This window comes from Dromaius novaehollandiae, chromosome Z, assembly GCF_036370855.1.
Source record: "Dromaius novaehollandiae isolate bDroNov1 chromosome Z, bDroNov1.hap1, whole genome shotgun sequence".
In the NCBI taxonomy this organism is placed as follows: domain Eukaryota; kingdom Metazoa; phylum Chordata; class Aves; order Casuariiformes; family Dromaiidae; genus Dromaius; species Dromaius novaehollandiae.
Window position 1 is genome coordinate 39,819,192 of NC_088132.1, and position 24,173 is coordinate 39,843,364.

General features: G+C 36.6%; 1 protein-coding gene across 2 annotated transcripts in view; it reads right to left on the bottom strand.

The window, feature by feature from the left end:
- Window positions 1–24,173, bottom strand: part of LOC135324835 (peroxisomal multifunctional enzyme type 2-like) — a 69,479-nt gene that overhangs the window by 34,903 nt on the left and 10,403 nt on the right. For both annotated transcript variants that reach the window (XM_064501801.1, XM_064501802.1), the window contains exons 8-16: window positions 22,261–22,448; window positions 19,609–19,700; window positions 17,395–17,419; window positions 15,567–15,695; window positions 7,998–8,104; window positions 7,066–7,299; window positions 6,435–6,486; window positions 5,003–5,074; window positions 3,417–3,520 (exon numbers count right to left, since the gene is read on the bottom strand). In XM_064501801.1, coding sequence (XP_064357871.1) covers window positions 3,417–3,520; window positions 5,003–5,074; window positions 6,435–6,486; window positions 7,066–7,299; window positions 7,998–8,104; window positions 15,567–15,695; window positions 17,395–17,419; window positions 19,609–19,700; window positions 22,261–22,448 — 1,003 coding nt within the window. The remainder of the gene's footprint in view (window positions 1–3,416; window positions 3,521–5,002; window positions 5,075–6,434; window positions 6,487–7,065; window positions 7,300–7,997; window positions 8,105–15,566; window positions 15,696–17,394; window positions 17,420–19,608; window positions 19,701–22,260; window positions 22,449–24,173) is intronic.

Here is a 24,173-nt window from a genome sequence, read left to right on the forward strand (position 1 = left end):
TTTTTCAGTCTTCATGGAGTTTCAAAGAAACAAAACAAAACAAAAAACACCCAACAAAAAGAAGAATAAGAGAAACTAGCTTAAACTAAAATTAGAAGAAGCAGCTTGACTAAGGATCCTACTTAATGGTAGTTTGTATAAGCTTTTCCTGGAATAAAAGAGAAATGGACAGAAATTAAAGGCTGAATAGTTTCACATCTAAATCCAGTAAAAGCTCTTTTCTATTTATTACAGCACAGCAAATCCACCACTTGGCTGGGAGGCTTAATAACATCACTCCTGCCACCTTTGTCACCTTGGAGCACAGCAACGGCCCTACACATCAACTCACGCATAAGCTGTGCAGTCAGCAGTAACAAAACTTAGCGGGTTTGATAACAGGACCACCATCTAAAAGGCTTTCAAAACACAAATGGCTTCCCTATGGATTTCCAGTCAGTTTAAGGAAAAATCAGCCTGACCTACTGAGTCCTAAAGAGGTTGAAACTAGTTAAACTTATGAATAAATTAAGGAAACCCCTTTGTCTGAGAGCATCCAACTCAGAGGAGAAACATAATTTACAAAAGGTGCTGCTCATGATAAACCTTAGATTGGAAATGTGTTCACCTTGGTTCTCCGATGCAATGAATCTGTAAAATGATAAAAAGACTCACTGCAAAATATGCCTGCTCAGTTCGGGACTTCTTTTGGCAGAGAGGGACATGAAGGATTTTTTTTTATTTGGGAAGGTCTGTGAAGACAAAGTAGGAAAATCTGTGGTTTGGAACTGGCTTCTTGCTGCAGAAAGGCTGCTGAATTTGCTGTCGCTGCCTTATCTTAACTAGATTGTGTATTTTATGTTTTCTTCTTTCACAAGAGATACTGTTGCTTGAAACATGCATTCTTTACATATTAAAATGTACAATAAAGTAATTTATATAGCATTCTCATCATTCACCAAAACAGTGAAGACATTATGGTTGCCGAAACCACAATATTTCACAAAAAAGTCCCAAAGCTGGACTCTCTGATGCCATCATTATAGATTAACAACACTTCATTCAACCACCTTTTCTTTTTTTTTTTTTTTTTTTTTTTTTTTTTTTTTTTTTACATGCACTATTATAAAGCTGATTACAGAAGAATTAAGGGTTCCATCGTAAAGAATATTATATTCCATCCGCAAGAATATTCTGTGAATTTATTATACTGGACAGAAGCTTCTCCCATTTCCCTTTGAAGCAGCATGCATCTCAAGATTTGACCTGTAAAGTTACATATGGGAAAACTTTTATATAATTGGTACATATTTAAGTAGAAAAAAACTTATAAATTTATAAATGTGTTATTATAAATTATTGAAACTATTGAGCTTCTAATACTGTAGGTCCAGCTGACTATTTGTTAGAGTACAGCCTCAAGGCTCTAGTCTAGAACAATGTTCTCTCATAGCTGGCCCTGCCCTTATAACCATTCTCTCCTTAAATACTACGTTTATATGAAGTAGCTGAATAGCTACTTCATGCATTTGGCCATACACACTATGCGTTCATGTGACACTGTTTGTCACCTGCCTCTCCCAAGATGCAGGAGTTCCACTCCAAGGGAAATAAGAACAATAATGTTATTTTGAGCTTTTTCTCCTCATGCTTTCCAAGCTCACACAAACTCTTAGACTTCTAAAGAGCTACACCTAGAGGTTTTTCCAGAAACTGCAAGCTCAAACCTAACATCATTTATCAGAGCATGCCTCATCAAACAAACTAAGCTTTTCATTAGCGCAAACATCTTTTAATAATAAACATATATTCACGTCTATTAGCACAGTATTAACACATGAAAAGCAATTTACTAATCAACATTAAATATTAACCATACCCTCCATATATGTACACCCAGAATTATCACTAGGTATCAGTTTATTTTTCAGTACGAATAGCAGTCACACACACACACACGCGCGAAATAAAATATTCTGAGGAGGAGCAGCAGAATACACTGCAATGCTAAACTGAGGAAACACAGATCATGTATTCCCAACTGGGGCTATGAGCTCTGAAGTAAAAGTGGAAACGCAGTCACCACAGGAAAGTTGAGATTGGTTTAAGCCAGAAAAACAGACTCTGTCATGAGCCTAGTTGGCACAATCCAACAGCCCAGGAGAAGGCCCCTAGACAAAGTCTCTACGATCTCAGTCTTCTTGTCATTCCCCTCCTTGCCCATGCTTAAACAATAGCAGCCAAAAATTCTGCTCTTACAGCTACACATAAGAGAGGTAAAGCTCCCAGAATGTTCTTGCAAACACCAAGACCTATAGATAAAGGTCATTTCTCTGTTCTTGTTCCAACCCAAGAGGTCTCTTGAAGATCATCGAGATCAAAAGTAGACTATAAAAATAAAACCTTTTTCCCAGATAGTTTCTAACAAGAAATTTATAGTTTTCATCATCAATTCACTTACGAAGATCTTGATTGGGAGCAATTAAATACAAAATCAAAACAGGCAATTTCTTTTGTTTGCAAAGCTTACATTGGGGCTTCCTAAAACCTAAAGTCAATATGACTCTCACCAAATTGGACAGTTCAGCTGATAGCCTCTTCAGCCTGACCTACAGCAGTAGGAGTTTAAGGACTTCAGTACAGCTCAGAGTATAACCTGAGGTAGCTTTTACTACTTTTATGGAATTAATTGGGTCAAATTTAGCTACTTCAGGTTACAGTCTGCTAAATGGTCTACTTCGAAAGGCCTTCTTCTACAAGATTTAATACAAATCCTGCAGACGAGCTTTCTGTCCACAACATTCATTCCAAATATATATCTTTCAATTTTAACTAATTTCTGATATTATTTTCTAATTCCAAGTTCATAGATGATTGCTAGTCATTTCAGATCCCTCAGTAGACATTAAATAGTGTCCTTCCTTCTTGGGAAGCAACGGAGTCTTCAGATAAGACTTGTTATTAACATATTATAGAAAGGATTAGATACTTACTGAGAAGCAGACAGCTTTTCCCAGATGTAGTGTGGTACAAGATACCAAAATACTGGTTTTCAAAGTCTTTATGGCTTTTTGGTTTATTCAGAACTAAAGCAACCCAACTTAATTTAGATTCTAAACATTTGCCAGACAGTCTCTCATTCTGTATGCCATTAGGACATTTAATATCTGTAATTTCAAATGTTTAAATGTAGGAATATCTAATCAGTAGCATGTTAAGGAATTCACTTTCTTTCCCAATTGTCAGAACCATTGGTTTTCCAGGCCCTGAACAGTACCATTCCCCTCAGACTCTTCCATGAACAGAACCATTTAGACTGAATTTGAGCTTGCAGGGCTACACTGCTCAAACGCTAGTTTATCATTTCTAGTTGATATAGCATACGTTTTTCTTGCAATATTAAGATGTTTTTTAAATATCAGTAAGCTTGAATTTACCTTGGCTTTTTCTGATGTTCGCTTTCCACCTAATCCTCCAGCTCCAACAAAAAACACAGTGAACTGATTATAACACAACAGCTCTTTTCCACAATAGGTATTCACTGAAAGACAACAAAAGAGGAGGGCTGTCTATTCCATCTTTGATCTTCGTTTCTTTTGTAGCATGGTAGATACATAGAGTTTCACTTCAAACATGCCAAAACTCAGTTTAACAAGTTACAGAACAACTCTTTCACCTTGCACCATTGCAAGTCAGTGCCTGACTACCAATGATTGATGACCTGTTTCAAGTAACATTATCATGAATTTTCTTTGTATGAAAACATTAAAATTAAAAAACGAGCTATCAAAATGCTGATGACATTCAAATTGTTAAAAGTATTTGACAACACAGGGCTGAAATAAATATTTATTTCAGCATTTCATACACCATTAGCAGTTTATTTAAATATGATAGAATTGTGCCATAAAATATGATGTATTAGAAGCTGTTAAGAATCCCTAGTGTGTAAAGCACATTACCAACTCATACAAAAAGCTGTACTAGTATCAGGTATGAAAAGAGCTCCAGAGCAAGCTTTAGTTTAAGGTCATATACTACTTCTTTTCGAAGCGAGTTTGGATTTGTTAAACTTCTTACGCTGAATCATTGAGATTGAGCTATTTCCAATTCCTGCCTACTCCACTACATTAAGCCTTAAACTAAAATTTACAATAGTGTTAATAGTGTTCATTTCCAGTTACAGAAGAAATTTAAAAACCACTAAGATTCTGCTCAAAAACAGAACTTCCACGTATTGCAGAAATAGACAGGCTTAATGTTAGCCAAATACAGAAGAAAAATACAACTAGAAGGAACAAAGAGATGGAGTAGAGAAAAGATCTTTTTAAAATTTTATCCATATATATACACACCACAAGAGTGTTCAAGATTCATTAATCTACTCTTACAACCTAATTTTCCAAATGGTTTTGGTATATCATGCCTACAAATACCAAAATTCAGCAAGTAATGACCTAAGGACTCTTATGGACATTCAGATCCTTCAACCTAGATACAAGAGGAAAGAAATACTTTTTATTTAAAATATATAAATGTATATTATAATATTTATATGCATATAAAAATAATCCAGGACAGGCTATTACAGAGGGCTGTTTCACCAATGAGACTAACAGCACAGCATACACACATGACTAACCTTTTCAAACCCTCCCTGACACACACCGCCTTGTTGAAGGGTGGCAGAATCTAAAACGGCTGCCTTCAAATAGGGCCAAGTACTAGTAATAAAGAAGTTGTTCCGTTTCCATGATGCAGTATTTCACCTATGTAGGCAGAAACCAAATTTCTTCTGAAATCTCTTTCCAAAAACAGTATTCTTGATTTCAGGACCTTAACTGCCTAAGAACAATGACATTATACATTACACAGCTATTGCAAATTAGCTCATTTCTCAGCTCTCATTGAGATTTAACAAGGTCTTTACTGTGGAAAGGCTGGCAGTAATTGTTAAAGCTAGTTAACATTAAGCCTGTCGAATTTAACTGCATGCTCTTAAAAGAAACATAAACCTTCTTACCATCTACGAGCAAGACTGCTCCTGAACCTTTGTCAAGTATATCAGCAATAGTTGAAACTGAAGTTAACTGCCCTGTAAGAGAACAAGAACACATAGAATGTTTTAAGATTTTGCTTCAACAATGAACTGTGCAGCGCTCTCTTTACGTTTCTTAACTAACAACAACAACGTGAATCTGGGAATCTTTGCAAATCTTGGTTTAGTGTAAGATTACATAGAAATTTATTACAAAATTAATGAAATTGAACATAGATGAGCATTTGAGAGTTTGGTTTTTTTGTTTTTAAATAGAAACTTGTTAGTTTGTGTATTCAGAGCTAACAAATTGCATTTCATATTCGAATATGTAATTAACTCTAAAGATAGCTCCTATCATGAGGAGTGTCCCCCAACTTCAAAAGTGTTGAGATGATTACAGTTCTACAGAGGGGAAGCTCAACTCAGGGGCTGGTACTAACTGATTTATGAAGTTTGGTTTTTTATTTTTTTTAAATGAGATTATTGTTGTAGAAAGATATGTAGGCATATATATAATCAGCCTATGAAATGGAGGCATGGGGGAAAAAGGACTTACTGAGTCCTCATCATCTATTATCAGACTGAAATGAATACAGCATTCACACATTTCCTTCTTGCTTATATAAAAAACATGATATTTATCGCTGGTTCATACTTTTTTATTCCTTTTCTACACTCTGGAAAAAACTTTTTTAAAAAACAAAAAAAAAAAATCTAAAGAAGAAAGCCAGACACATGCACACATCCTGAATGAGTCTAATAACCACCTGTCGAGTGCTGCAGTACGGGAACACATATCTACCTAGGAAAAGAGCTTGCTACCGCAGTAAATAATATCTTGAGAATTTTGACAGGAAGAACAAGAAATGTTTTCAAGCCTCCTCATCAAGACGTCCATTCCACCTTAGTATACATAATTTAAATCTTATCCTCTTAGAGGCACAAGGAGGCAACCACTGTCAAAGTAATTTCGGGTGAACATTACAAAACTACCGTGATACAACCTTACAGAAATAACTAAAAGTTCTCCTAGTTAATATCAAATGATAAGAGTAACAGCATGAAGCAACAGAACAGCATTTAGCTTAAATAATCAGTTTAAATAATCAGCTCATTTCTTTTCAGACCACCTAAAGAAAAAACAATTACAGATTTATTTTTATTACTTCAAAGATTAGGCATGAGTGTACTAAGTATACTACTGAAGGGCAATGCCTGATCCCACTCTTCCAAAGAGCAGAGCTTCAGAGTTCCTTCAACAATGCAACAGGTTGCCTCTATTCTCCCCCACCCCTTGCAAAAAGAATATGCAACAAATCCAGTTTGAAGCAGTGTGTCCCTATTTCCCATTTATAATGTCACTACAAGAAGTGTTGTCATAGTGACAAGCAAATTAGCCACACAAAGGACTGACCTGAGGTTGGTAATGGTTTATACAGCTCCAGATACTGCTCACCATGCAGCATCTATGTAAAGACAGACAATGCTATAACAATCAATTTAGTCTATTGCTTCTCCCATCACAATTAAAAATGAATGTACAGATATTTCACAAAGAAAACAAAAATATTACAAGTTTACAGAAGGGAATACATCTATATAGACAAATCTGGGAGTTTGCATACTGTAAGAACTTCACAGCCCACTAAGTTAAAAAGGCCTATACTACCTTTTGAACTGCTAGCAAAGATTACCTATAGCATATAGCTACTATTAGAAAACAGCATTTCTCAAAATAAGACTTTTTTTTAAATTTCCTCCCCAACAAAATATATTTTCAGAGCAAGATATAAGCTTTGGGGTTTTAATAAGATATATTTATAACAAGTTAGAATTCAACACAAAATTGGTTTATTAGCAGCTTAGGAAAACACAGCCTATACACGTGAACTAGGCGAATTACTACTTAGGAGGCAAGAATACAGAACACTAAGTTTTCCTTTCCTAGAAGGAAGTGCACTTATAAATATTATAAATATGCTAATTGCCATCAATTTATAATTACATAAAGCATAGACAAAAATAGTTACCTAATTCTTTCATACCTTTGTGAAATCAATATTTAGTCCTGGAAGAGAAGGAACACCATCAAAAACTGAAATCTGAGCAGGAATGACTCCAAAGCTAGGTAAACAGCAGAACTCTTCACTTCCTTCAAAGAGAAATTTTAGGTGATCTGGATCCTTAGTCGACATTCCCACACCAAGAGCATATAGAATAGGCTCTAAGTGAGTATACGTATACACCTTGGTAGCCAATTCCCGGCCAATAATGTTTGCCTAGAAATTAGAAGTTAGCATAAAATAAAACTTGGTACTCTTTAATATTGCACGCGTATTCTTCCTACAATTCTCATATCAAACAATTAATGTTTGAGCATTTTTTTAAAAGTATAGTCACATGTAAACGTGCCATGTAAACAATAAATATACTGTAACACATTACTGTATTTGTTGCAGTGCAGAAAACCCTATCACAATGCATCACAGCTTTCTGCAAGCAATCTACTTCAAGAATAAATGGTATAACTTCACATGGCTCAGCTCCCAGCCATGTTATAAGTATCTTTTGAAAACCAACCATGAGTGAAATAATTAACACTGTAATAAAATTAGGAAGAGTAAAAGTTAAATATATATAAAAAAGGAGAGAGAGAACAAAAAAACGAATTGCCTAGCAAGCCCCCGCTCCTGTTTCTGAACAATACCCTAATTAAAGATGCTTGCAGAATTTACAAGCACTTGTATCAAAGAGATTCAACATATTTAACCTCAAGAGTTACACCATCGATGAGAAAAGTGAAGAGTGGAGTCTGGAGATGTTTCCTATTCTACCTCCTCATTTCACAGTTTAAACCCACCTTTCTTTCTTTTTGCAGACAGCAAGCCAGAGTGGAAGTTGATCACCAATAGAATAAGCTTCTCTGCTGAAGGTTTTCAGATAGCTATAAGTATGCCTTGTAGAAAGAGGTACTTACAGTGTCAACAGCTGAAGAGATGACTGAACCAGAGCTTGTGGAATGCATAGAAACATTTCCTTGAGACTCTATCTGACTTAGAGCATCATTCAAAACATTTATGGACTCTAGAGAAAGGAAGGGAAAAAAAAACATTTGAAAATAGACAGAAATAAAAGGCTACAATCTGACATGCCACAAACATGCAAGCAAATGAGCCTTAGCTTGGTACTTCTCAATTCATTTTTAAACACAATGAATATATACCTACAAATTGAGCATCACGCTGCATTTTACAGGCATCTATGCAGTTGTTAGTGATAAGCAGTCTCTACACCTGTTCCATCAGTTCTGCGCCCAGTAGTCAACTATGACATATTTATTTCAAGTGCTTGAAACACAATTCATGCTACACAGCAACAGTTAAGCCAAGTGAAATACATCAGCAATTATTTGGTTTCTTTTACTCCCAGAGCCATGGTATTAAGAGAAGATAATGAGCATTATTCTTCAACTGTCTCAAAAATTAGCATCTGAAAATTAGCCCACCTTTCCCTATCTTTAAAATTATTTTCAATACAAGTAACTGGGCATCTCTTCTGGCGGTTATCCTCTTTCCTGAACCACACTGTAAAGAAAATCCAACTGAGGCTTGAACAATGTCAAGATTACAAGAGATGATGCATAGAGGAGATACAGAGCTCAGCCGTGGTAAATGCAGGCCATCAAGGACATTTGTCTCCTTGAAGCTCAAAATGGATAAAGTCAATACTGAGCATTCTGGTGTCGGACAGAGTCAGACAAAGTGGTGAAAATCACGCACAGAGGAAAAAGTGTTTAAAGGAAACAGAGGAACTCATTATTTAACTACTTTTGCCTGCTCACTTCCAATCCATGGGTGCCCATCTCAGTTTCTAAACTCATATCCCCATATTGACTTCCATCGACCCTGAGGCTCCTACCAACTGTGCTTCTCTCTATTGCACAGCATTCTTCTAAATATCCCTCAAGCTAGCTGCATATTTTCTTGTAGATTTCTGATTTCCTAAACTTCAATTTGCTTCCCAATCTCGCTGCCAGTAGCACTGTAACGTTTTATTTGTGGCCTGAATCTCATGAAGAAGTAGGAACATCTACCAGACAAATGTAAGGTTGTAGCCACTTCTGCTAAAGACAAGCTGTGGCTTTGCGTACAAACGCTGTCATTTTGCATAAAGCAAAATGTGCAAGATATAAGAAAGCTGTAATTGATAAGAACCCTTTAAAAGGAAATCCATCATGAAATGCACAAAGGAAAGGCAATACTGAGCTGCTGGGAGAAGAAATAGACTGCTTCTCCTACTCTTGCAAGGGTACAAGAAAGGCTTTAGAAAGACATTGCCTTAGAATCTTTAAGGGAAAGGTTTTGATTTCTGAGTAATTCTCAATGTTTCCCTCCTTTTTATGTCCACGACCCATTCTGCATGCAGGGAAATAATCATCATTTTTAATGGTGAAATCACAAAAGCAGATTACCAGTATATATTTTACATGCAATTACATACATTAAGACAAACAGTAATAGCACAATCAGTAATTTAAAGTATGCAGAATGCTGCAATCTCCTGTATAAGCAGTCTTTCTTCCAGAATACATGACATGACCGGACTCTCAAAATGGCTACTTACTGAGTATACGGATGAACATTACAGTTATGTGTTGGGAGTTACCCTAACTCTAAAAGGCTTCAGCAGAAATGGTTTTTAAACTTTGGCCTATGGCTATATTTGTAATCAGCAACAGTACTTGACCTGGACCATATCAGAATCATTTAAGCAAGAGTCTTGCTGCTTTTCAAAGCATATTTATGCGGAAAGAGCTCTCTTTTAGGATGGAAAGTTCTTTCAAGGATTCCTGGGTTTATTTCTTTACATCCATGATAAAGACATCTAAAGCATGAGACGTGTCTATGGCTGTAGACTCAAGCTTCTTGAGAGATTTCAGTAGAATGTGTATGTTACGTACACATTTATGTTCCAAAGTGGTCTTAATAACTTTGACATCAACACCATTTTTAAAAAGAAACCTTTCAGGCAACTTATAGGGGCATAAGTAAGCTACTAGAATATCACCAACTACAGGTAAGCAGGGAAAGACTTTTTTTTTCTTTTTTTTTTTTTTTAAGAGCAAAGAAAAATGTTGCTTTCTTTTTTCCTGAGCTATTAGCTTACTGGACTCTTCCAGTCAAGAACCCACTACTATATTTCCTTCATCTTTAAAAGGCTGCAGGAGTAACATGTGACTGATGTGCCTCAACATACTAATTCACTTCGGTCTTCACTGGCCTTCTGCTGCCTGGTCTAATACCTGTAGCATTAAACTTACAGTAATATTCTAGTAGTTGACCAGATATGAAACCTTTATGTGAGGCACGGTTACAATTTCAAAGAAGGGGTAAATTAGATCATTGTATTAAATACTACAAAGGTTAAGATCAAGCCCATTGTTATGAGCTACCAGCTTGCCAAGAAAAAAAACGAAGTGTTATGAGTTACCAGCTTGCCAAGAAAGAAACGAAGTATTACAAATTCATGAAGCAGTAACTACTTGCTCCACATAAATGTTTCTCTGCTTCTGGTTGCAGTATCTTGTGGTTGTCAGTAATAAATGCAGAGACATAAAACACTCAGATTGTGAATTCGTGCCCTTCAAGTTAGGAAGCGGGTTTTAGGATGGTTCACAGAGTCTTCATTTCTTCCTTTTGTGCATTCCTTCTGTGTATTGAATGTAAAAGAGGGGGAGGGAAGCATAGAGTGGTACACTATCATGAGGTTTCAGTCATGTAAACACAAAAGGAAGCCTGAAGTCAAAGTTTCATGAGCAAACTTAAATACGACAATTTCTACTTTTCAATACCTGACTTGACAAGACAAGCGAGGTTCTTTCAAGATCCAAGAAAGAGCTTGGGATAGGGGTATAATCTTCTCAGAAACAAAAGCAGCAGGAAATCTTTCTATTGATTTTGTCATTGTCAATGTTGATTATTAATCGTTCTATTATCAGTGAATTCTAAAACCTTAAATGTTCACTAACCCAGCACGGTCTGCTACTATAGAGCAAATTATGAGCAGACAGCAGGAAAAGAGTCACCTGAAGAAGCAAGATTGAGCATAGCCATAGCAAAGCCTGGCTCTTTCCAAAGGTATTCCTCTCACTTTCTAATCTGGGGACATTGTATATGAACCATATCCCTAAAGTATGGAAGAAATGGCATCGGTGCTTAACACTTTTTTTTCAAACAAAGGAAGCTGAAATTGAAGCTGGAACAATTTTCATCTCATGCAAAGTTCTCATTTTTATATACACACACACATATATGTACATACACACCTCCCATGTGTTTTATATTAATTTGCTCTACACTAGAAGTCAGCCTTTGAAATCAGCCAGAAGTCAGTCAGTGTGAATACTCAAGTTGTTTTCTGTACCTCTGCAGCTTCTAAGAGAATTAAAAATGCACATGAACACAAGAGCTTGATAGAGACCTGCTAGATTCAGCTAAAACTGGCTAGCATGTTCAAAATTAAGGGGAAGATGGAGGGTAAGAGGTATGACTCATACAGGGAGCAAAGGACACAGAACACTGACAGAACTAGTTCTGTTTTCTTAGAAAACAAAAACTGCTAAACATCTGTGCAATCAATACATAGTACAGTACACTGTATGTAGTACGCAGCCTGCAACACGGGGAGCTGTCTTCCACCTAACTATCTCAGAACATAACTTGCTTTCTCCCTTTGGGTAATGGGAAGAAAGACTAGGACACAAAAGCAAGTAGCACCCTGTGAAGGCAAGGCCTACCAGACCTAGCTTTGACTTAGAGGAAATACAAGGAGGCAACATGCCCATGTGCAGTGGGTCTGATAAACAACTGCGAACTATTGCATGCACAGCACACATTCAGAAGCTCTTGTATCACATCTAATCTGGTCTTTCCGTGCATGCACTGGTGCAGGGGTCCAGGACCTCATACTATCTCAAAACATGCAATTATGTTACCATGACAAATTCATCAGCTGAGCTACAGCCAACTGCAAATGAGAATTTGATCAATCCCTCTCTAGTAAAGGCTCGGCCAAGCCACATTATTCTGCAATTGCTGCTGCCTAAGGGTGCACACGGAGTTCGTTACAGTGGCTCAGCTGACACACAGAAACTTGGAAAGCCACTGTAACGTGACTCTGTGTCTTAACCCTAAGGCTTCAATTATGCGCTGCTTATTTTCTTGGAAGATTCCTAGCCATTTCTGAAGCAGTATAAAGTAAGTTAGAACTATGAATTCAGTTGAATTATTAGCAAGAAAATTATTAGCATTACCATCCATATCAGGCAAAAGCTCTAACATATAAGGCAGATTCATAGCTGCCTTGGAGGCAGTGCCGCTTTCACATTGGATTAAATACACTGTTATCTCCTCAATCCTGATACAAGGAACAGAGGAGAATGCACATTACAGTAAAACTAAATCCTCAATTTCTATGACTTCCTGAGGCCTAAATTGTCACATAGTTTGTTTTCAGATTTCTCTTTTGTTAAAAGGACATAACGTAGTGAAGGTATATGTAACCGTATCTTTTGCTAGTTAAACAGGACTATAACTGGAAATGTGTGGAAGCAGACAGGAACTGCCAGAACTTCTCCATGTACACCAAGGACTAAGCTTGTAGGAAAGAACTATAGAGAACATCCAAAGACACCTGAGGCACTAAAACCAAAATGAAGAGGTGTGCATAGTCAGTTATTCACACCAACTGTGGCAGAGAGATTTTGAGGTGGGACGTTGGGGGCGGGGGGGGGGGGGAGGAAGAGGCTTGCACAATCAGCAGCTGCTCATGCAGAAGGATGTAGGAGAACTAGCTACAGGAATGATTGCTTTATTGAGCACATCATCATGATATCTGAGAAACTTCCACAAGTTACTGAACTAAACATCAACTGCCAAATCAAGTGACAACTAGCTATTTCCTGTTCATGAAAATTGCATGAACCTTATACACAGCAAGAGCTGTTTAGCTTTCAGTTTATATCAAGGGAACAAGCTAAACCCAGAAACTTTAGAAGTGCTTAAAAAAGTTACAGAATGACAGAAAGAAGGGGGAGGGAAAAAAAATTTCGGATCTTCTTAATCAGACTGTTTTTAAGAATCCAATCATTTAATTTCTTAAAGGATCACTACTAATACATGAAGATGAGATCACACTTCCTGTCAGCCTTCAAAGCTCAGGGTCTCCAATAGCTGAAATATACAACTGCAAACATGCTCTGGTTCAAACACTGAGTAAGGGTTGCTAAACAGGGCTCTAAATACATTATCATCCATAAATCAGATATTGCGCATTTAACTTGTTTATCCTAAAGAGGATGACTTGTCCCTGTGCTTTCAAAAAAGAAAATTCTACATAAAAAAAAGTACAAAATATATCCAAGTATTCAGTTATACACGATTGTTACAGATGTAGGAGAAATTACCTTTCAAATAACACATGACAGTCCTACTTTTTGTAATCTAGAAGGAATTAAAGTCAAAATGCTCTTATCAGTATGCTCAAATTATGAATCAAGATTAACAACTCTGATTATAGGATTTTCTAGCAAATTACAGGCAAATACTTTATCTAGTTGTATTTTTTATAATTATACATAATGGTTAGTACATCATTGCTCTTCACAGCAAATTACTTAATGCTGGTAATAGATTTTAATGAAATCTTCTGAGAGAGTTTGAATTTGCAGATATTAGGCATTGTAGCTTTTCATTTTTAATGCAAGTACTCTAATTAGTTTTCTTTATTTAACAGTCAAATGCCTATAGGCGATGAAGTAGAAACTCTCATAGTAGGAAAAACTTTTAATGTAGTATTTAAAAATTGTATCTGATCAAATAATTTCTTCAGCATTTTGCTCAATTCTTCTGCTATTTCTTACATATAAGAAAATAATTAAAGGGTTTTCATTCAGACTAGCAATACACCTCTGACTTGATGTCACTGAAAGGACAATGCTATATTTTGTCTAAGTTTATAACAGCACAACAGCTAAGGTAGGCTATCTGCACAGGGAACCTATGCTAAGGAACCCTTTACAGATTCCTGACTATAGAAATCTGCTATGTTGTCCTGTAAGCACATCTTTTACTTCCTAAATCTAAAGTCCTGTTCAATTTTTGGTCCAGAGGGCAACAAGAGACAGATGTAATCTATCATATCCAGTGTTTAACCTGAAGTGACTTTCAATGGAAATTTCCATCTACAACATTTTTCTGCTTGCAATACAAAAATATAGTAGTACAAGTGACAGGGTAGAAGACAGAAATTAAACTGGAATAACATTGTTGTAAATGTCATCCCACAGTTGGAGAGAAAACATTTAGAAGTTGACATACATTTAGAAAAGGGACATCTGTAAGCCAAAGATGAGTGAAAACAAAATAATGAATGTGATGCAAAACTACTGTACAGTTAGCCACATTACCAACATCTGAGGAAAAGGCCAAAGAGTCTACTCTTCTGGTTTTGTTTTATGCATCTAAAAAATATATCCCTTCTGTTTCTATAAATCCTAGGGATTTCAAGACAAACTGCTTAAGCATCTACTGTGTTTTCTGGCAATCTACAGATCTTTGAAATTCAGCTGGCGTTGAATATAGGGATGCCTCTTTCCCTCCTTCCCCAATCCCCTTGTAAGCTGGCATTTCCTGATTTGGCAAATACTCAACCCTTCAGCTAAATAATCACACGCGTACTAAGAACACACTGTCAGGGATATTAAACACCTGTAACTCACACTGACAAATTCTGAGGGTAACTTTTTGAGAAGTCTCGGAAAGCAGTGGAAAGGCTGTGGAATAGTCTGTATGGTTTAAGAACTATGACAACGATGGTTCTAAATAGAGAGAGACCTAAGACACAGAGAGAAAGAGAAATCTTGGAATATGAAAGAGAAGCAAGTACAGCAGCAGGAAAGGTCAGAGTCATTTTGGCAAAAAACAGAGACAAAGAGTGAGAAGGAAGGAAGAAAAGAAGCAAAGCACTGCCATAATGAGACAGTCACTTTGGTCACCAGCAAAAGAGTTGGTGCTATCCAGGAAAAGGAGGCAGGGAGGAAAAGCTCTCTTGCTGTGTCACACCAGTTGACTCCTTAACCAGACATTTTTGGTATGGAAATGTCTAGGACTAATTTCAGGATTCCACGACTGAAAAGAACATACTGTCTCTTAAAACATTGCTTCTACCTAAATTTGGGTCGAATAAAATAAAACACTGCCTATAATTTGGCTGTAATACATAAAATAACACCGAATTCACTTTACTGGAAAACTCTTAAGGAGAAAGATAAGCTGTCTTAATTTTAAAAATGGGAACATATAAGTAGCTTTAAAAAGATCTGACTCTACTGAAAGAACAAATGATTAATGTTGCACATACACAGAAGAATTAATTAATTTAGTAAACTTCTTATTTAAAGAAAAGTTTCAGTAAAAGTCTGTCAAGAAAGTAATCTCTTGTAATCTTTGCTCGCCCAAACTATCTACATTATCAAAGCCTTCTTTACCTTGGATACTCCTGGGTTTGCTGGCATTATCAAAGTCACAGACCTTCTCCCATTTATCTCTCACTGCTTCAGGAGTCATTGGCTGATTCTTTCCTCTGACAATAGCACCCAAGGATCGTTCCCAGCGCACTAATAAAAAGAATAGAAATGGGAGACGTTGACCAGAGAATTCAAGCTGGTTATCACAGTAAAAAATGAAGAAACTTTTAGTTTCTTTAGAGCACTTTTCATCTAGGCCACTACTTGCAAGTCTGCGGAGGAAAGGAACAGCTTAAAAGCTCTCCAATATAACTCACCGGTATCACTTTTAGTGGAACTAAGAGGGCTCACCACTTTTTACTAATGCTTAGAAAAGCAATAGCATTGGTTTTAAATTTCACTAAAGCCAACAACAGACTGATTGCTCTTCAGAAATATTACATCAGGTTTTGGATCCTGTCCAGCAAAAAGTTACAGCCAGTTTGCATCTAGAGACATTCTCTTCTGACATGATTTTGACTACTGCTGCTCAGGATCTTCTGAAAGTCTTGGAAAACTATAGGGAAAATGTGAAAACTGCCTGTTTTCTATTAAAGAATGTTTATACAGTAGTCAGCATCTCCAAATTGTTTCCACAGTCATATCTCAATACTGATACTTTAGAGAAAGTTACTGGTAAGATAAACATGAAACCAGTTCTGGAAGAATATCGATTTCCTAGATCCCAGTTAATCCTTAATCTTTTTTTTTTTTTTTCTCTCCCAATTAGCAATAAGTAATGAATAAGGCCACACTTGTACTCAGACAGAAACCAATACAATGATGAAAAAGGTTCTTTTCTTCTGACCAGAGATGAGGAGGAGCCAGAGATTTTCACCTGTATGAAAACTCTAGTCCTCATGGAGCACAACAGGAGGTTTTACACTGCTGCTCCAGTTTAACCTGTTTAATATGCTACCCCAGGAAAAGCTGTCCAGAGCCAGTTCCAGTGCCATCAGAACGTTCATAGTCAGTCAGAAATAGACAAAACTCACTGCTTTTTCGAGTGTGTCTGTGTGTCTGTGTGTGTGGAGGGGGATGTCCCTTTGAAAGAAGGGGGAAAAACTTCTTGAATTTAATGGTCCTACTTTTCAACCCACACTAATGCTGATGGTATTCATGTAGGCTGGAAAGTCCTTACTTTAAGAAAATAATACTGACTAGGTTCCACATACTTAGAAGAAGAGTTAATGAGTTTTCACACACTCAAATAAGTTTCCCATCTGCTCAGCAGTCACTAGTGCCTGTGAGTATTCTTTCCTCTCGTATTTAAGCTAGTTTCTGGAGTCACTCAAGGACAATTCTTAGCTGGCACAACTACTAGTAATTAAAAGGCAAGTTGCCTCCAAACATCAATGTACATCACTAATATTTTTGTACGAGTGGTGAGGAGCTTAAAAAGTCTGCTTTACTAGGATCAGTGATCAGTGGAACTCTTATACCATTAAAAATAGAAGTAATCAAGAAAGGGCAGCATGTATATGCCACAGGAAAAACAAAACAAAACAAAAATAAACACACTTCAAGATATTGTTAGCATACAAAAGTTAACGCTACTTAGGCAGATTTTCAACTACTGTTAATCAGTTCAAAGCATAACACAGCACAATACAGAGTTTCACAGTATCCCATTTGTAGTGAAATTTGTCCCTTTTACTTAATATAAGTAGCCCCCACAGAACCCTGGGTTTTCCCAAATATTCTCTCCTAAACAAACTGTCTTGAGTAGAGGTAACTACAAAAATAGGCTGCATAATTTTGTTGCCAAATGAAAGCTCAAAACCAACCTTGCAACACCCCAAACACTTACATTTTCCAATCCATCCGGCTCCCACCTGCCAAGAAAGAAAATCATCAGCTTATCATGTGTTACTAAACAAGGTTTTGGTGAAACAAAACTATACTTCAGAACAAACTGAATACAGTGAAGTTTCTGAAATGCTGCTAATAGTAGCTTTAGTTAAGCACTGGAATAACAGCAATATAAAATTTCAAGAACAAGACACTGATGGCAGATAACTACTTTCATCTAATTTATGAGGTAACATTTTGATGAGTGTGCCCATATGCATTCCATAACTAGGTAATTCATCCTTTTTGCAAGTTGCTTTCTGTGTGTTTGAATGAAACACAAGCTTCATTTTGAAGTAGTTGCTCTGGTACCTTTTTAAACATGTAGACTTAAATAAAATAATTGATTTTTTTTTCCCCTAAGGTTTTTTCGGGAAGGTGGGGGAGCAAAAGCAAAGGTTATAATCCCTTCTTTTGGATACTGAATAAAGCATTAATAACATTATGTTAACAGTACATTAGTACTTACTTAAATAACTACAGGTACAACTTAACCACAAACGTAACATATGCAGACCTGTCCTAAGAAAATACATGCTTTTGTTTTGAAGAGATTCAACTTGGATTGTTCTAACCACTTCCCATCAAAACTACCTTTGGAATTGCACGTATATGTGACAAAACCACTGGCACATTCTTTCCCTTCACATATCCCTTAGCAGCATACAGGAGCCTTCAGAAAATGAATGCATACGTACCCTACTGAATGACAAATATGCTTTGCGTATACAGAGCAGGAGCGACAATTTAAACACAAAACAAATTCCAGCATAAGTGGATAGACCCCCAAATTTTAAAACAGCTGATACTAACCACAGAGAAACTATGACAGATGGAAAGACAATGCTCATGTAAGGAAAGAGGCTTTCAGACCAGCAGAAAGCTAAGAAAGCATATTATATAGCATACAGTTACTGAATTATGAAAAACAGCTCCCTCTTATTACTTTAGTTCAAGTTTAAGAAGAGTTATTTTTGCATGGAATCAGAAAACACAAATCCTGAGTTAGCTGCTATTCCACACTTTGTGCTTTAAATGTTTAAAAATGCATTACCTGTTTATTTCAACATCCCCCCCCCCCCCCCCCCCCCAAATTCTAGACTTGAGAAAAGAATCAGAACTATATTTTTAGAGACTGGTGAAATTTTAATACTATTTGGTCAATACCATTTAAGACCAAGCCACTGCGCTTTTTGGCAACCATAGCAGGGAACGCATCCTAGGTTGTGTCAAACATATTGTGTGTTATTTTCTATAGAACAGAAGCTTCCCAGGCAAGAACCACTAAAAAAACCTTAAAAAAGCGGGAAGGTGGAATAGCTTGTCAAAGACTCTTTTCTCATTTTTTACCCCTTACCAAAAAAAAAAAAAGAAAAAGAAAAAAGAAAAAAAAGGAAAACACAGAGGTATTTACAAACTAGAACTTATTCTGGAGAAACCTACAGTCCTCTACCTTAAAATACTTTTCTTCCCTTTTACCAGTCAGTGGTAAAATCTCACATGATTTGGTAGATTTGTTATTATCACAAAGCCAAGAAAATATTACTCCAAAAGACTACAAAATAAGGTATTTAAGGAAACTACCTAGAAAGCACATTTCCTATGAAAGGTGTCAAACTCCTAACCATAATGCCACACCACTGTATTTCACACTGTTTATGTACAGTTCAAATTACATGTGTAGCTTATGAACGTACTGTAACCTTCCAGATAAATGCATGTTAATATGTTAAAAATGTATTGTTACGGATGAGGGGGACAGAAAACAGCATATAAATAAACAAAGAACCTTATACTAGAGAAGAGAGGAAAAGAAGAGCCTGTCTTAAACAACTAGATCTAGCTGGCAAGCGTAATGCATTATTGGAGAAGTGTAAGATTTTGGTCTGCTTTAGATTTAAAAAAAAAGTTACAATAAGAATTTTAACAACTGGTAACATTCTGAGCAGACATCAGCAATAGACAAGTTTGCTACTGCCTGGCATACTTGTCATATACAAAACAACAAGGTAAATACTACTCTCTATGCTGAGTATGCAGTATACAATCCACATTTTGTGGCCATTATATTCAATATATTATATTGAATCTCACACGACAATTCAGCTTTAGCAAGAAGTTTAGGGTAAAGTAAATCATTAATTTCCAGCAGGCAAGAAAAAAAAAAAATTACCTCAAACAGACTGCCATTCTCCTGACAGCTCTCGTGACAAAGCCAAAGGACTAAGGGAGCAACATACTCTGGTTTGAAAGCATCAACCATATCTACAATAAATGCAGGGCAGGGGAAAACGAGGAGAAAAATAAAAATCATACAATAGAAATATGATATGATTTCACCAAATTATTACTCTAATACTTTCTGATCATCACTACAGCCGGGCAGTATTTACCAACAGAGTTTAGCAGTGAAAAGAAAGAACAAACAAAATGAAACATTTGAAGATCTGTTAAATCTGAACGACTTGTGATAGGTGTATATTTCCTCTAAACCTGATCACATTGGCTCTGACTGAGAAAGATGAAAGACTGTCTCAGTGTTGGGAACACCATAATATTCAGACAGCAAAACCAGGTAGCTGCCTAAACTCTCAGCTGAGGAAACTTAGGCCAAAGCTTAGACACTCCCAGCTGACCGGCAACATGAAACGAGGACAAGCCAGCTGGACATAAGCCAGACAGAGCTGTACCTGAGCAACTTTCATTTCAATCTGATATTCAGTTATGAGTAAGAAGGAACATGGGAAGAATTGCAGCTGCTGAATATTTGAGAAGTAACTCATTTGGAAGTGACACATTCCAGGACTTCCAAATGAAGTACTGGGAGTGATCAGCCATGACAGATTTATATATTAATTGATTTTTTGGATTTTCACTGTCATCTGGAACAAAAGAAAAAAATTTTGAAAACTAAGAAACTGTCATATAGCAGAAATGTGATTTTCCAGGCAGCTCTTATCAGATATTCCATCAACTTTCTGAAAATAGTAACTAGATTTGTTTAATTTCCTTTATCAGGTTTGAAAATATTATTGTTTCAGCAACAATAGATACATAGCTGTTCTTCAGCTAATAGTCATTTAGCATTGTAGCATTTTTAAATATACCCTAAGAAATGACAGAGAATAGCATTCAAGAAATGAATGCTATTTCTTAATAGCAGACTTGAAGTAATAGAAGTTCATTTTTAGAACTTCCATGAAGGTAACAAGAGACAGAACTTCATTTAACATGAAGTTATACTTTGTAACTTCGTAACTGCACCACAAAAGCCTTAGGCTTTTCTAAAGCATTTCAATTCATGCCATACACCCTTCTGTTCCAAAAATTAGCACTGACCTGTCATCACTAATTCTATTAATCCACTGTTAAATTGATTAAGAAATTGCTGATAGAAGTTAAAAAAAAAAAACAAAAACAAAAACACACAAACACACTACACAGGAGATGCAGATTGCATTTATCCTACTAGCAAGAACAAAACTAAAATGGACCAGAAGTTGAACATACACAACTGTTGCAATGCTACAGCGCAATTGCTTGCAAACATCTAAGTATCCATAACAGGAAAGTGCTGACTATGATCCCAAGGACAAATCGATAGGACTTATGAAAATAATTTTCGAGTTCTAGTGCCCAAATCTTTAGGAGTAGCTGAAAAAATTGGGCAGGAGGGAAGAAATAAGTGATTAGAGCAATAACAAACTGTCCTATAGGGAGACATCAGGATCTCACTCTTAAACATGACCAAGAAGGAAAAATCAGGAGGTGGTTATCATCACTGTATGCAAACATTTTCAGGCACAAAGATATTCCAAGTACTGAACTTAAAAAGCCAGCGTCTGCAGGCTTGACATATCTGACACTTACTTACATAAGTGAAATAAATCCCCGGAACTGACTACCTATGGAGATACTGGGTTTTCCAATCGCTTGAATTATTTAAACCTAAAATAGAATACTTTACAGAGAACTTAGTCAAACAAAATCACTGCATACACCCATGCATAACTGTACAAAATGTATTAGTCTTTGCTATCTTGTATATCAATCTGGAAAATGTAATGGTTCCCCTGATTTCGAACTCTGCCTAACACTAGGGGGAAAAAGCAGGGGAAAACAAACATTGAATAGGGCTGATTCTAGAAGACTTCTTCAAAGCACGTTCTTTTTACAGAGGCTTCTCTCTGAATTCTTTGCATTTCTTTTGATCGTTTGCCAAAACAAATAGTTGATCTACTTATCCTAAATTTACACTTTACACACAGCTCTGTCTTGCACAACATTCTCCATACTGGCTTCTTAGTGCAGTTCTCTGTTAAAACCTGTTCACATATTTAAAGATTAGTAACTGTGCAGTTCAGAAATACCCAATATATCAGGCATCTGTGTTCATCATCATCTCCTGCTGCTCCTGGAGCCAAGGACTACATACATGAGATGTTGTGCAAAATAAGACATTTTGCAATCAGATGATACCATAACAAATGTAGACGCCCTACGAATATATCTGATTCCATACCTACTGCAACAAACCTTTCCACTGCCTTAGGATGATCTTAAAAGAGGCTATAATTACAGAGCATTGCCATATGCAATTGTTTTTGTGAACTACAAAAATTGCTTTGTATCTTATGACAGAAAATAAGAATTTCTAACACCACAAAACAGGGAAGTTGGCAGTCCAAAGAAAAACAGAAGGACATTAGGAACAGCAAATTAACAGCTTTTGAAATATAAAGGATTTACATTTTGTAATTGATAAGAGGGCCACGCTTCACCTCACTGAAAAAATGTCAGTACACATCAACCTTAAATAATTCACCTTGTGGCATGATAGTCTGGGTCAGCCTGGATCCAGCAGTGGGTGCAATTGTGTTGCAGTGGATGTTGTATTTCCGGCCTTCAATTGCAATTGTGTTTGAAAGACCCAAAAGGCCAAGTTTTGCAGCACTGTAGTTTGCCTGACCAAAGTTTCCATATATTCCAGCGGCTGAGGAAGTCATAATTATTCTTAGGGAAAGAAAGATGGGGCGGAAGGGAAAAAAAAAAAAAAAAGTTAAACATTCTCTTCAAGTTGTTTACTTACGCATGACACTATTTTCTGGCTTTGATACTGTATAGTCTTCATATTCCTGCAAATGAAAACATGTAAATAAGAATGAAAGCATTATGTAGTTTTTTTTTTGCTAATAAACAGATGCCCTGTCTGGCTGGTGGGAAACATCAGACAAATCCTGAAGAGCAGTCACAGCAGTGGGAAACTAACAAAGTCCTGAACCTTTTTGAGTTACAGTGCAAAACTGCAATAGCTACTCTGTGACAACTGGGTATGGTACTGAAAAAAAGAATTTTTCTTTTCACGTTCTAACTGCATTTCATATGGTGATATTAAATAACAAATGCTTCCAGTAGACAGAAAAAAATTATTCCCTTAAAAATGGCTTCATCTTAACATCGGTGTGATAATACATGAAGATGCATTCTTACAAAATTCACAGAATTTTCACAGAATCTTAATATATGTGTTAAACACTTGAGGGAGGGAGAATGTTTATACTAAGGTAGCAAAATCTTGCCCCTTGTCCCCTAACACTACTGCTGTTGAGAGGACAGAACTGCTCACAAGGAAGCTCTAGAACCACTGCATTTTACAGTAGTTTTGAGACATGAAAACATTGTGCTGCATGTTTCCTCATAAATCTGAATTCAAAAGAGGGTTTATACCCTCACTTCTGAAAGAAGCATTATCAGAATCAGTTCCAATCTACTGTAAACACACCGCACAGCTGAGATCAAAATCTATTTCATTTTTTTAATCATTTGCTTCACTGACAATAACATTGTTTTTTAATTTAAATAAAGAGGTGTTATTAGTACTGTCTCAATATGGTCAATATGAAAAAAGCTACAAAATCTATAGAAAGCAAGCATTCTGCAGCTGCCACACCATACATACATAACCTGAAGAGACATTCACTAACACTATTATCTGAGCACATACATAAAAGGAGCCTAAAGAAGCGTTTTCCTGAATGGATGCAACTCCTGAACTTTAGCCATGCATTCTGCCTGCTTACTGGGCTCTCTATTTCTTCCCTTTTCTTTCCAATCCCATTGCTTGGATGAGAACGAATGTCACTGTGGTCACAGAATGAGGAAGAAATTAACACTGCTTTAAAACACATGAGTACTGTAGTTAAGAACAAGACTGATTTAATCACATTGGTGTTTTGACACAGAAAAAACAACAAAAGTTAAAAACTTGAAGCTCTGAATTGACAGCGCTGTTTCAGCTAAAGGTAAGGCATACTAAAATAGGCTATGAACATCCCACAATTACTGTAAGACAAACCTTTGCCCAAAGGGAAACAAACTGCCCCCCCCCCACGCCGAACAAGAACCACAAGCAGAACTGGATGCACCTGCCAATGGAGGAGTAGGAGGAAATCCTCTTAGACATGCAGTCACATGCATATAATACCAAATAGTTCTAATGAGTTCTGATGAAGAGAAGTGATATTTCTATAACCCTATAGCTCCTGCCTGGGATATCTGCATTTACAAGAAGTGCAACTTTAAAGGTTTCTATGTGTGGAGGTGGTGGTGGCAGCAGAACTGAAAGGGTAAGATCTCATACATCTGGATGCTGATTTTGTTCGTCTCAGTAACAGTGAAAAAAGGACAAGAAACACCTTCCCTGCCAGGGCTTGCAGTCTGGTACACATTGTTGGAAGG